This window comes from Periophthalmus magnuspinnatus, chromosome 19 (assembly GCF_009829125.3).
Source record: "Periophthalmus magnuspinnatus isolate fPerMag1 chromosome 19, fPerMag1.2.pri, whole genome shotgun sequence".
NCBI lineage: Eukaryota > Metazoa > Chordata > Actinopteri > Gobiiformes > Gobiidae > Periophthalmus > Periophthalmus magnuspinnatus.
The window spans coordinates 6,232,577-6,247,225 of NC_047144.1; the positions used below are offsets into that span (position 1 = coordinate 6,232,577).

The following is a 14,649-nucleotide window of genomic DNA, read 5'->3' on the forward strand; positions in this document are numbered from 1 at the left end:
GTAAAAGCTCCTATTTCTGTTAGTGTGGACATACCTGCAGCACATAGCCCTCTCTGGCACTCTGCTCTCGTCCCAGTGCATCCTCCAGTTGCTCTTTCAAAAGACTGTTCTGCTTCTGAAGTTGGTCCAGCTCCTTCTGTTTCTGTCCCAACTAAAATGAGCAAAAGGTATTTACTTAATATTAGCTATAACTATTACTATAATCTGGATTATTATTTTACATTTTGTTCATTGTAAACTGCAATGTTGATCTAAAATGGCTTTATACTAGAAATATGTCCACTGACCTCCTGTTCAAATCTGCAGAAATGCTAGGCCCCAACCCCCCTATACTGGCATTTCACTTATTGGTTTTAATGTTAAAATATGGCTATGTGACATTTTTAAACCCTACATATGATCTGGAATTTTTTTTTTTTAAATAATCAAGTAATTTCAGAGCAGTGGGTGATGAAAAATGATTGAAACAGGATTACTGAAACATGCACGAATCCCTCATCATGAATTTATTATGAGGGAACACTGTCATAACATAAAAAATAAGTATCCCTTAAAATACAGACACAATTCAAATACCCACAAAAGATTTTTTCAATGATATTTACCTCTTTGTCGAGCAGCTCAGCCAGCTCATGTGGAGGTAACCGGTCCGAGTTAGTGGATACTGCTAAAGCTGTTGTGATGGGCACTTGTTTCTCTTCTCTTAAAGGGGTGGTCTCTACTTGATGCCATCGTTGTTCAATCTCCTCTTGCACACCTGGACCTTTACTGTCCCTTGTGTCTTTGTTTGATGGGTGATCTATTTCCATTTTGCCTTGGTCTTGAGTCTCGCGCACAGGAGGGCTTGAGTTTACTGTAGATGTAATACTAACAGAATAGGTAGTTGACGAATGCGTTGTTGTAACTCTGTCCTCTGATGTGGACTGTGGTTGGGAAGAGGTAGAGGCAGGAGAAGATGCAATAGATGAAGGAGTAGAGGAAGAACTATAGGAAGAATTGGGAGAAAAAGATGAGCTGAGATCTACTGTATCTGCACGTTCCTTTGGGGGCTTTTCAGGCTTCTCCATTTTGAATTCTGTCCAGTCATACGTCTTTGAGCGGCCCTCTCGTCGGCGTTCCCGGACCCGGCTTTTGCGTGGTTCTGAGGGAAGTGCGGAGGAATTGCTGGAGCTGGTCTGATTGTTGAGGTCTGATTTAGGGGTCTCGGAATTCGAGCTTTGCTCAGAATTTGATTGTGAACATGGATCTAGCATCACTTTTAAATTATCTTCTGGGAGGGATCTAAAAAAAACAAAAAAAAACAAAAAAAAAACAGAAGGAACACTATATTAGAGCAAAGATAAGTTGAGTTTTGCAGGCTTTCAGGTAAATGCCTATAGTTAATAACAGGGTAAGTTTTACAAGGACACATCCATATTAGTCTATCCACCCAAATTCAGTAGGTTAGAACTAGGTCTGGTTAATAAGCTGACTGTTATTAAAATAAATTATCAGGTTCAACATTTGTGTTTCTTTGGGATCTTTGTTATTATAATACCAAATAACTGATAAAAACATATTGAATTCTACACTTCCACATGAAAGTTTGACAACATCCCATTCTAAAATCAGAAAGCAACAAATGTGACATGACTACACGTAACAGTTGTGGCACTGAAAAAAATCATCAAGCATTAACACATAGACACTTTAGGCAGCGTGTGCACAGAGCTAAAGCAGCCATGGCATTTACAAGAATACTTAAAGGTAAGCCTATGTCAGACGCCAGCTTTCACTTTATTTGTGCTATTTCTAGCCCCGCTCCATGTGAGAATATGTTTGCAGTTAAGTTGTCACTTTTACTGTAAAGCAGTACAGCGAGTTTTAAAAAGGTGACCTCAGCTAATAGGCTATGTCCATGTGCCTGTGGTTAGGTATCAGTCAGTGAGTAAGGGGAAAATGAGAAGGGACAGGGCTCAAAAATGACAGAGGTGTCTCTGAGGCGTCCGACAGGAATGCCAGGAATATCACACATTCCCGTTCAGAATGAAGACTGTGAACAACTTTAAACACAACAGTTTCTAAGGTGTAGAAAAGAAACTGATGATTTACAAACAGTTACATTCTGATATTATAAAGGTCGGCCTAGTCACACTCATAAACAGCAATAGTTCAGAACATCCCACTGTAACGCATTGGCTTCTTACTTCCACTATTGAAATGCAATTTACTTCAGCTATATAATTTGTTAGTAAGGAGTTCATGTAAAACAGTGCAAAATAGCAAAGCATTTTCATTTAAGCCATCAAGAAAGGTTCTTATTAACCCAATAATTCCTGCTAAGTGAGTTTAGTTGATTATTTTTCTAACCAAAACGGCAGCCCATTGTTTATAATATATTTGCTCTCCTCACTGATGATAAATTACTGCAGTGCTGAAATCTGAACATTTCTAAGCGTGTCTGGCACAGCTCACAAGGAGACATTACTCAATGATCACATGACACGGAGAAGGACGAGAAACACGCGGACATAGCTGAGCCATGACATCACTATTTGAGGAACAGGAGATATAACACACAAGCAATCCAACCTGGGCTTCAACACGGACAGTTTCAGAGAGACGTTTTTCCTGGAAGCAGGTTGAGAATATAAGGAGGAGGAAAGAGAGGTAGCGGAGGAGAGAAATTAGTGAGATGCTATACAAGAGTGTATTATTTGTCTGCAGCAGCGGCTGAGTACAGCTGATCCTCTTTGAGTATTACCGAGTGACATCAGGGGCGATAGTGGGTCGCACATTCTTCATGATGGCCTGAATCCAGTTGCGACGGATTCCAGAGGTCATCGCTGACAGGGTGCATGCCCCCTCTTTACACTGCAAACACACAAGCATGACATGGGTGAGATACTGGGCAGTTTAAAATACCGTTCTGACATGTTAGCGAAGAATGGATGCTTTTTAAAAGTCAGACAAAATTATTAATATCTATTTAGTTTCTATTTGTTGACAGACTTAAATGCCACATGACAGAAAGATGATAAATTCCTATATAGTTCAGTGTGTAGTGATGACAGACCTTATTGCTGTAGTGAGATACTCGCCGTGTAAAAAAGCATTGGCACCAAGTAAATACTTTTACACTGCAAATGTTACAAAGTCAAATATGAGTGCATATTTCTTTCCTCGTGTGTTACATGTGAAACAGTGGTTTTGTTTACATGCACAACTCCAAAGATCTGATATGAATCAGATTTTGACTGCACATGAAACCACAGCCAGTGTATACTATGTAGTTCTAGAGTGCAAGTAAAATACTTCACATATGTAGTTTGTGGTGATCAGGGATGACAATATCATTAGGTTAATTGGTCATCATGTTTAAATTCATTATATAATCTCAAGAAATAACATTGAATAATTGTTTGTGGGTGAGATTAAATTCCAGAATAATCTGGCAAAAAAAATAAAAATTGAAATCTATGTCCTTTACATTACAAATATTTAAACATTTAAAGCACAGGATCAATCAATCTTTGATGCATGTATGCTTTGCAAATGACCAAACAACAGCTCCACTCGGTCTGCACCAGAGCTGGAGCAGATATAAATACTGCAGTTATTCATCTCTGGTCATCAAACCCATGCAGTTCGCAGCCAAAGAGCAGGCCCATCCACAACTATATCGGACACCTTTAGAAACACTGGGGATGCTTCTGTGAGTGAATGTAAACAAAGGGACTGACCTTGTGTCTAGTATACTCTTCATATAGACTGGATCTGACTGGCAGGACTGAAATCTATATGTAGCCAGGAGCAAACCCCTGATGACACCAAATGAATAATGTTGACATTGCAAGCATCTATATATGTCCAGAATTATGCCAGCAACAAGTGCTAAAAGTGTTTAATGGCCCACTGATTACATGAAGGGGCATATCCACATTAAGAATGATGCACTGCGAAGAAGCTGTTATAATGCAGTGTAAATTTGTCTTGATATATGAGTGTTATTGAGTAAACACAAGGGCAAACATGTTGCATGGAACAGCAGCTCAGAGACAGGACTCAGCTGGAGCAGATTTAGACCAGATCATGAGGTTAGACCTTCGGGATGACAAGGCAGTGACATCCTTCATGACAGACAAAGAATGGTTTCAAAAAGAGAAATGACAAAACTTGATACTCGGCGTTGCAGAGCTTGTTGTCTAAGGCTATTTGTGGCCTGGCAGCAGACATCAGCTCAGAGAGGTGCAGACAATGAGTTTCACCTTTACGTGGGACAAATGTGACTGTGTGTTTGTTGACGTGAAGAAGCAGCAGCACCCACCAGGATTTGGAAACCGTAATTCCTCTGCACCGGGAACTCTTTGACGTCATAACATGTGGACAGGTCGATCTCACCATCCATCTCTGAAGCCTACAAAAAGCAAAACACAAAATGTAAGACTGATATTGTTATTTAGTACAAACAAACTCACTTCCAACAAAATCAACTTACCTCCTCAGCAACGGAATCTTTGTAGTACCTCAGACTCTGATCCGTGAGGACAAACCAGTGTTTCTTCCACTACAAGACAAACAGATGTTTGTTCACATTTAAAATATGTATTTAAAAAAATGTAATAACAAAAAAGCTAATTACCACTCCATCTTCATAGAGCTTTGTCATCCATCCTTTCTTGAAGTTCAGCAGATCTGGCTGAAGAGGGGACAAAACAAAACAAATGCAACATTAAAGCAATTAATACATTTGAATATACACAAAACCAATAAACAATAAATGATAAAAGAGGGTCACAGGTTTGTCTGGTTATTGATGGACAGTAAATCCTGATTATTGTATAAATAGTGTGTTTCTTATCATTGTGGAATCACGTATCAAACTTTTTGTGTTATCAAAATCAACTTACAAATGTTAGCATTATGACAAAATAAGGGAGCCTCATCTCACTGCTTACAAACTGGCTTTGATACAAATCACAACAGAAATTTAGTTTTGACAGTACCAAACATCACATCAATAAAAGTGCCAGTGTAAAGGCTTTCTGTAGGGATTCCTACCTTGTGTATATACTGGCCATGTCCTAATCAGTGGATGCACTTGTTTACTTTAAGGGCACAGTCACACTTGCACACAGACCACATAAAAACTGGAAATAAACCCAAAACCAAACCTGGACTAGACCAAGACAAAATCACTAAACCGGACTCAAACCACAGGCAAATAATGACAAGTCTGAACGCAGCCTAAGACAACACATCCCTGAACTCTCATGCTCCTGGCTGTAGACCGACTGGCGGGAGCTGGGGCCGACACTGAAACACAAACTGCTGCGCTCTGAAACCAAGCCCCCCGATCTGTTTATAGACTCCAAACTCAACCATTTACCCAAAAATCCTGCTTGTTCCCAAATACCTTAGTTTTGTTGAGCTTCATGCAGAGGGGCGTCACGGTTTGGCACAGGGTCATTGCGATGGTTAACCTGCCTTCACTTCATATGCTGACAATCAAGGTCTTCACCGCACTGGGAGACATACACACCACTGCGGCCGCTTCTGTGCACCTATTTATAATCAGTCGTAACACTGCTGCTCCTACTGGTGTGTGAGTGGTGTGTGTTTGCATGTGTGTGTGCGCAGTGAGAGGGGGGGTAAGGGCAGCTGCACCAACCAAACACTGACAAGCTGATCTCAAGTCAGCTGAAATAACTTCCTTTATCCTTACAAATAACAACACCACTTTCACAAAAAAGTGGTAGCCTTATTTATTAAGGCTATCACTTTTTTACCAATAAATGCGCTTATAGATTTTTGGGGAACTGGGCTTGGATTCTTTGGCTTCAAACTTACTGTCATTGATGACTCAGTGACTCTGCGATCCAGTGACTTTGCCCTTCTTAAATTGGCATAAGTTGAGTTGGACACATCAGGCCCTGAGCGATCTTTTCCAGCATCAAGAGACAAGTCCTGGACAAAATAATAATAATAATAATAATTGAAACTTTAAAATAATGCTTAATATTGGTTATTTAGTAGTGATTGTCTAGTTAGCATTTGCATACATGTTTGTTGACTAGAAGGCGTCTTTCACTGCGGCCTTGTCTCTGGTTTAAGGATGTGGTGGATGGGTCATTGGAGCTGCTGGTGTCCATACGTTCCACTTGTTGACATTCTTCAAAATGTTCAATGATTCGCCTTGAAAACACATATAATAGAACTATTTCATGAATCATTAAGAGTAACAACTACATCAAATAAATACTATATATTTAAGACTGTAGACATTCCCATAGTAAATGAAACCTTGCAAGATTGCCTTAAATAAATTTAGCTCAAAGCATCATACAAAAGCATAAAATAAATCAGCCAAAAAACAATGTAGCATTTTTAGTTTAAACAAATATGCATTATTATTTCTTAAAAATCCCCACAGAAATGCCCTCACACCAAACTTTAGGTTTAAGGATCAGAGTTATATGATGAAAGGTCAGAATCTTGATGGAAAAATGGTCACATGATGGATTAAAGTATGGCAATACAATATGTGTTACCTTGCGGTAATGAGGTATCATCAGATCATATGAATGTTTTAAAACACAGAATCTAATGGTCAGTGGTCAACTATTGATAATGTGCAATGGTCTGTCCCAGGCAGCGCAGAGATGAAATGAAAGAAAGCAGGAGTCAGCGATGACCAGCAGGGGGCAGCAGTGGGACAAGGTAGAAGGGTTGGGAAAGCTCAGAGAAGCTCCTTTCAGAAGCTCCTGGAAAAAACAGAATGATAAAACCGCTAGCAAAGTTGCAAGCATAAAGGAGAGGTCATAAGTATTAAAGTAACACGTGCAACTTATGATTAGAAATCATTATGGTAAACCACTGGTAGACTAAAGCTGCGAACAACTTCAGTATCTTTAACAGTAAATTCTACATTATTCGGATTTAAAGTAAATTGGCGGAAGTTTACAACCAGTGGCTTATTAATGATTATTAATTAATGACCCTAACCCAGATCCCTCTATCACCAACTGGTTGTGGCTGGCCATCCCGTACCTGCGCTCCTCCCCAAACAGTCGGGCCACTTCCTCTCTGCCGGGGCTTCGAGTGCGCGCCCTGATCTCCTGCTGCTTTCGGTCAGAACGGAAAGCCTCCCTGTAGGTGAGCCTCCGCGCCCGGGGCACGTCTGACAGTACAGCATACTCTCTGCCAGCTCTGCCCACTCTGCCTGTCCCACTGCTAACCGCAACAGTGCGCCCCTCCCACACGGGGGCACTGCTGCTGGGCTCAGAGTCCAGAGAACTCTGAGAGGAGCTGATGGTAGAGTAGCTAGGGGAAACTAGGGCACCTGGAGAAGGGAGAGGGTCTTGGGAGGGTTGGTTTGGGGAGGCCAGGGGGTCTGGCTCAGAGTAGTACCTGGGGCTGAGAGCTCCTAAAGAGGAAGAGGACGCTGATGAAGACAGGGGCAGGTTCTGGGGAGGCGGAGGACAGGGCTCAGATTTGGTTTTCTCCAGTGAGAAGTAGCCGCTTTCCACTCGTACCTTGCGCCCAGTGTTGACTGTACCAGCATCTGAAACACACACAGCCAGTGTTAGTAACAGCCTCCACTTGTGCCACGTGTTATTGTGAGGCTGCCCACCGTCCTGAGTGGTGGTCCTGGGCTCTGGCTGGCTCTGGCTCAGCTGACTGATGCAAGAGGCACTGCGGCTGCAGGGAATGGTGGTCCGGCTCCAGCGGCTCTCCTCCTGCCAAAGAGAGGCGCGGCTGGTCGGGACACGCTCTGCACAGGCTATGCTGCTGGGCACACAAGGGACACTGCCCCCACTGCTGCTGGTCACTGTCACTTTGGCTGGGCCTGGCTCCTGGACAGGGGTTTGGGTCAGGACAAATGCATGAGAAGAGGGGAGGACACAATGGGAGGTAAGAACAGAGGAGGGCTACAAAAAGGAAATTAAATCAAGAAAAACATAATCATTTTAAATTATATTCAATTTTCATGACTGGAATTTGTGATCATATCAAAACACAACAAATAGAATGGTTAATAATGAAGTCTTTGAAAAGCTGGCCTTCCTTTAGTGATTTGGGATCACATGATTAGAAAAACAAGAGATTTTGTTGAAAGTTATAAAATCATAGTCCATCACACACCAAGCACAACCCAACATTATTCAAGCCTGAAGGAAGAGAAGGAAAATTTCCAATGAAAGGCAACTCACATGAACTCTCCAGCCACGCAATGACATACAAACATGCGTGTGGTGGTACAAATCTGATTTCCACAATAAAGTGAATGCTACTTTCTTTTCAGCCACCCTTCACCTGGATTGAGAACGCTTATAATACAATTCATTCTTAAAGTGAGTGGTTCAAAGCTGTGAGGTCGAAGCAGGATTAAAATAAAGGTTTGGCTGCGCTGAACTCACTGGATGTCCATTCATGTCTTCAATGGAAAAACACTGGCTTGGCGTTAGTCCACCCTGCCAATCACAGAGAATCTATGATGTCAATGTATGCTATTGATGAAGAATAATAATAATGTAAAAAATAACTATGTTTTGTTGTACAAATCATTTTATAGTTCACTGAAACTACAAAGTTCAGCAGTCAGTTCAGTGCTCTCTATTGAAAATTCATCTTATTTGCAATACGAGACAGAGAATGATCCTGTCACGTAATTTTGTTGTCATTCTTCATCACATGGTTAAGTTTAAAGGCACTGCCCAAAATGCAAACATATGCCTCTGTACCCGAGTGTGCAGTTTGAGGAGTTTCCAAGCTTATGTCTCTATGGATCAGTAAAACTAGGAGGACAGCTCAATGTGGTCTTGACAGATGTGGAAAATATGAGGCAGACCGAGTATCGGACTGTAATCATTTCAAATCAAATCTTCATCCACATATACATTAGCCAATAGAACCAATAGAATAATAACAGCTATTTCAGTCATTCCCGTATAGATGCAGCGTATTATGACAGTGCTGTAGTGTGCTTTTTGCCAATGGGGTGAAAACGTCCAATTAGGGGTAAGTAGTATGGCAAAAATCTATTTCACGACTTTCTTGGAGCCAAATCACATTCTCAATTTCATCACCATTCGTTTGTATTTTTCTATTGCCTTTAAAAGATAAATAAAGTCCTTAGCTTTTTCTGAAAATTTATACTTCACCATAATTAGATTTTAGCAACATATCACCATCCCAGACATGTGCAATGCAATGTTGTTATTTGTTGTAAACTTTGACTGGAAAAGATTTTTTAAAAAAAGGGAAATTTAAATGTCTAAGTTGACAGCCAAGGACACACAGGTCAGTGTGATGTGAGCATCATTTCTGCAAATGAGCCACTTTGTTTTAGCTCCCCTCAGTTCCAGGGTGCTGTCATTAGAGCACAATGAACTTCAGAGACTACCCAAAAAAGCCTAATGAGGATCAAAATGGGGGCACTGCAAAGAGACCAGAATGGGCTAAGATTTGCTAATATGTTGACAAGATTATATCATGAAAAGTTGTTTGTATAGAATAAAAATAGTATGCATAGTATTTTAAAGTAGATAGTTTGAATTACATTAGGAAGAAATAAAAACTTGGAAAATGAAAAAAACAATGACATAAACCATATTGCTAAACACTGTTCTAGTTACAAATCACATCTACTTTCAGTGATTTTATGATGTACAGTAATGCAATACTCACAATGTGGTGAAATGAAAGAACACAATTTGGATATGCTTTACCTGCTGAGTTGGAGGATCAACCTTTCTCTTTTTCTTCTGGTTTTGCTTATTGGTTCTTGGGTAGACAGTCAGAGCTTCCTGCCACCTGCAAAAGTTGAACAAACAATAATTATTTAGTATGAGCTGAACCAAGTTTATTTCAGTGTCTTTTTATCATTTATAGCACTGGCTCCTGTGGCTCAGAGAACAGACTTTAAAGCAGCTCTGCTTGTGAACAAGTCTCTCCAGCACCAGCACCAAAGTCTCTGACATGTTAGTGCCATATGTCAGTAAAAGCATGTGGTCTAGATTGATCTATGCAACCCCTTAGAATTATGATTAACTGAACATTCTATGCTTATGTAATACGTTCATAAATGTGCATTTGTCATTTAAGTAATACAACTCCCCTGTTCTCCACCTTACTTCAAGAGATGGTCTGTTCAAAAATCCAGACGTGAACAATGGGCCCCTGAGTGAGTCTACACAAAAGCATGCATGATACATACAAAGATAAAGTGTAGAGCCTTTCAAGCCAATCCGTCACAGCTGTGGGTGAGTATACCTATACATACACATGACTTGTTGCTAATGACAAGGGAGTGCTGGACAAATAAATGTGTGGTCAGTTTAACAACACGCCCAGAAAAAACATACATAGGTTTTGCACAATTTAAACAGCTATAATGTTCAGATAAGTGCAAGCTCTCCAGTGGGAATAGTCATGGAGACAAAGGCTCTGGACTAACACATGGGGGCCAGATGATCGGAGGTGTGTGGAGATGCAGCAGGTAGCAGCAGAGTGGGTGTCGTGAGTCACAGACACTAAGAATAGCCACAACATGGATGCTACTGTTAGGGATGGAAGAGCAGAATAAGTGTTCAGAAACACGGGGATGTTTTAAAGGCACACTATGTAACTTTTCTGTGGCAGGGTCAGCGACAAGCTTGTTTGCATGAAAATGTTATTGCTTTGCTAGAAATGTTGCACAGTACGGTATTATCTAAATTCTAATCTTAGTTTGATTTGAACTTATCATGGAGACAGTCATGGCATCACCAGGTCAAGTTACACATCAGGTTTGTGGAGAGGCGACCCCAATTCAAATGCATCTAAGGTATTTTCAAGGTATTTTTTAGGAATCAAAACACCTGTAATTGAAACATGGAAAAAGATAATCTAAATCTATATCACATCTCCATGAAGACAAGCAAGTTGCCTTCCCCCTACCAGAAAAGTTCCATAGTGTTCCTTTAATTCTGTAAGCACTATATAATACCCCCAATGAATCCTTCTTCGTGTACTTGATGAAAAAGGCTATTTAGTTGGACAATGTCTAGATAAGTGATTTAATGCAACGTATAAAATAGGTCTTGGCTAATAAAATCTCTCAGAGTATGTGTAGATTAGAATCCTGTAAGTAAATTTGAGGAGACTGTCGAGGAATGTGCAGAGTCACTGGAATACAATTGGTGTGGGTGCACATCTTTAAACAGACAGCAGGGGGCAGAGCAGTTTTAGAGCCACAGCATTCCCCAATAGTCTAGTTACCTGTCATCTCCTCTCATCTGCTCTGCTGCTTTTAACAAAGTATGCATGTATTAACAATGTATATTACCCATTGATAATTTCTTTGCACTCAGCCCGAATAAAATGCTCTTTGTCTGGCGTGATGATGCAGAGAGAGTTCTTCTGGCCCGTCCTGGACTCTCCATCGATGACGTCCGAGCACTGGTTCATGTTGATGGTGCCTTGGGGCAGAGTGCTGGGCTGTAGGGCAGAGAAAAGAGAAACAAAATGCATCAAAATGTGCAAATGGAAGAAGAGGAGAGCGCTTATCTGGGCACATGGTCGGACTGTCTTCGCACACTGCCCACCCACTAGCTATTTCTGTGCCAAGCTTCACACAGCCCACGATGATCCGGCAGGCTGTGCAAAAGGCTGCTAGTGCCGATCTGGTTCATATTTGTTACGTCAAATATTTGCTCACACGTAGAAGTATTGTATAATGGTTATATAGGGTGAAACAGGACTTTCTTAGGAATTTTTATAGGGTGCTGGTAGATGATTTATATTTGACGTTTATGGCCGTCCGTCATTTTTAGAGTTGTCATAAAATATTTGTAGCAACCTCAACGAGGGGTCAGCTGCAGTTTTGAATACGGCTTTTTACCCAGGAGTGTTCATCTCAAAAATTAAAATGGAAGAATTGTAGATCAGGAGTACATGCTTTATTCAATAAGCCTCCCTGCATTAAAATAGGTGAGTTTTCAGTGTATTCTAGAGACTTTTGCAATCTATAAAATGCCTGGGATTGACTCAGGTATTGCAAAAATTTGAAATGATTAAAATTGACCACAAAAGTGCAGTACTACATGAAACAACAATTTTGAGAATCTTGTGAATGATATTTCACCCCCAATTATTCCAGATTTTTTTTTAAATGTACAATGTGGTTAACTTGTGTCACCTTATCAGTCACGATATCAGTACCAAATCTACAGCTGCACAAATGTAACCCAGTTGAGTCAAGTTGAATTATTTTTTCTAATGCATTCAAAAAGCATAGCATTTACTCGTTAAACTAGGCCCTCCCTTCAGATATCTCACTCTAAACCCAGTTGTATGTAAATATATACAGCACCTGTCTCCACCTCTATGTAATATATGATGGCAGAGTGTGAGCCTGAAAAGGACTGTCTGTTCCATTTATAAACAGTCCAGGTTCATGGGTTCAGCCAGGAGAGCGGCGCAGTTTAATCTGTCTGATGCCTGCCTGGCTCTGAGGTGTAAAGCCAACTATGCACACTCTGACATGGATGCCATCTGTTAACCATGAGCGAGGGATTTTAACTATAATACAGAGTTGTGTACATTGACTTTTGAGTAAATGTGTTTATATATATGCACCAAGCTTTTGTGAGCTGCATGCTTAGTCTGCAATGAATACAAGTTAGTTTTGTCGAGTAAAAAGTCACAATGGTGCACTTTGTTGGGTTGCAATTCAACCCTCAAAACAAATTTTTCGCACTTAAATTAACCTTTTGCATGCATTTCACTTATAGTACTCGTGCTGTATTTACTCTAAGCATTCTTTTGGGCACATCATCACCATTGACACAGGAAAATGCCTTTAGGGCTCTAATAAAACTTGGCTTGGGCTTCTCAAAAAGAAAAACAACCACAATCTATCAAAAATGGTATAAAGGGATTTTCACAGGCTGTTTACTTTTTGTGCAATCCAAATGAATATATTCACTTTTGCCAATATCCCCTGTACGACACACTATAAAACCTGTTAAAATGGTGTTGCTTAACAAAACTATGTGGACACTAGAGAAGTCAATAGTTAACCATTTGAGGTAATCTTTCTGTGAGGGGGTAAAAGAGGCTGTTTACTCTGTCACTGCTCAATTTTCAGCTTTTTGTCGAAAACAGGAAGAGAAAACAGGCTTTTACTTCACTATAAAAACAAACAAGTGAACAAGATGGCAGCATGTTGTGACAGGTGGCACAACTACCAATAAAGAGGAGGAAGTTTGGATTGTAGCGCTCTGAAATGGCACCATCGGCAAAGGGCCCTTAACGCGGAGGTGAGAGGGCCCTACGACAGCCGGGCGTGACAAATAGATGCGGGACAGCTGGGCGAGGGCCTGGCCAGAGAGCAGCGTCAGCTTGTCATGAGAGCCCTGTCAATCTCAGACATGGAGTCAGCCCAAGAACTTCAGTTCACGGTGACATAAGAATGGAGATTAAAACTGGAGCGGGTGGAAGGAGGGAGGACTAGTTATGTAGATGAAAAGTTGTGCGGCCATCTGTCTCTGTGTACAAAGTGCATGTGCAGGATAAACAGCAAAATATTTCAAATTCTGGGAAGAGTAGTACAAGCTGGTTAAGCCGCCAGTAGAAATAAATCACAGCTTTGATTATAAAGCAGGATAGAGATTGGATGCTCTGTAGGTGGCCTCACAAAGTCACTAATGCAGTACAGAGCTCTACACTAATACAAATACTCTTGGTATATGAGTGGCAAAGGTAATGGAAATAACCTTATATTAACATGTGGAATTTGAACTAACAATGTTAACAAAGCAGTGCTATTGGTGAATAAATACAATGGACACTACCACAAAGTTAAAGGAAAGCGATATATAGAAAAAAATGATAATATTGCAATTGTGGTTCAGAAGATATGCAAAATTAGAATATAAACTAAAACTAGAATCATTGCTTTTTATGTCTTTTGTGTGTTTTGTGTGTTTTTGTTTGGGTTTTTTTTCATTGTCACTGACCCCTACCACAAAGTAATTTTATTAAAAATCATTTAATTAACCTGGAAAAGTATTATCCTGTCTCTATGCATCAACTTCCAATAGCTCAAAAATATCCACAAATTCGTAACTACTGAAGAATTATAAAAGTTAGTTGGCTCTTGTTGTAACTCTCCAACACTGCAAACCAAACCTACATCCTGAGTGCAACAGGGGACTGTACTTGTTTCAGACACTGTAGATTGGACCAGTCCCAGTGGATTTTATACCCCCAGACCCAGGCCTCTTTAGACCCTCATTTCTCTGCCACCTAGCCCAGTCTTGGTCCCTCTCTCTGGGCACCACTCGCCACAATGAGGCCTTTGTGGAACAGCGCCCAGTCACACAATGCAGGATTGTCAGCTGCCACAGTCAACAGAACCACTCCTCCTCTTAACCCTCAACAAGGAAATGACAGGGAGACAAGGGGGTCCAACAAGTGTCCTTTTGTGATCTGTCCATTGGGAAAATAGGAAGGCAGCATAAACTTATTCTTGTCTCTGAAGTTGGGTAGACAATAATGCGGCTACTGTCTCGGTGGGAGCCAATGAGTCGCGATGGAATGAGGGACAAATCAGGAAGTGATCTGGTTTCAGTGGACCAGAAGGATGAGCGCTCTGGGCATCAGCAATCAGCACTGGACACATGC

General features: G+C 40.8%; 1 protein-coding gene across 14 annotated transcripts in view; it reads right to left on the reverse strand.

Annotated features, from left to right (window-relative positions):
- Window positions 1-14,649, reverse strand: part of si:ch73-103b11.2 (myosin phosphatase Rho-interacting protein) — a 40,925-nt gene that overhangs the window by 8,968 nt on the left and 17,308 nt on the right. For 6 of the 14 annotated variants that reach the window (XM_055229295.1, XM_055229296.1, XM_055229298.1 and 3 more), the window contains 14 exons: window positions 11,309-11,460; window positions 9,711-9,795; window positions 8,400-8,453; window positions 7,613-7,835; window positions 7,030-7,543; window positions 6,042-6,174; window positions 5,830-5,946; window positions 4,622-4,678; window positions 4,478-4,546; window positions 4,307-4,396; window positions 2,744-2,853; window positions 2,572-2,610; window positions 606-1,281; window positions 35-151 (listed from right to left, as the gene is read on the reverse strand). In XM_055229295.1, the coding sequence (XP_055085270.1) occupies window positions 35-151; window positions 606-1,281; window positions 2,572-2,610; window positions 2,744-2,853; window positions 4,307-4,396; window positions 4,478-4,546; window positions 4,622-4,678; window positions 5,830-5,946; window positions 6,042-6,174; window positions 7,030-7,543; window positions 7,613-7,835; window positions 8,400-8,453; window positions 9,711-9,795; window positions 11,309-11,460 (2,436 nt within the window). The remainder of the gene's footprint in view (window positions 1-34; window positions 152-605; window positions 1,282-2,571; window positions 2,611-2,743; window positions 2,854-4,306; window positions 4,397-4,477; window positions 4,547-4,621; window positions 4,679-5,829; window positions 5,947-6,041; window positions 6,175-7,029; window positions 7,544-7,612; window positions 7,836-8,399; window positions 8,454-9,710; window positions 9,796-11,308; window positions 11,461-14,649) is intronic. The other 8 variants (XM_055229301.1, XM_033984741.2, XM_033984745.2 and 5 more) reach the window with 4 other exon arrangements.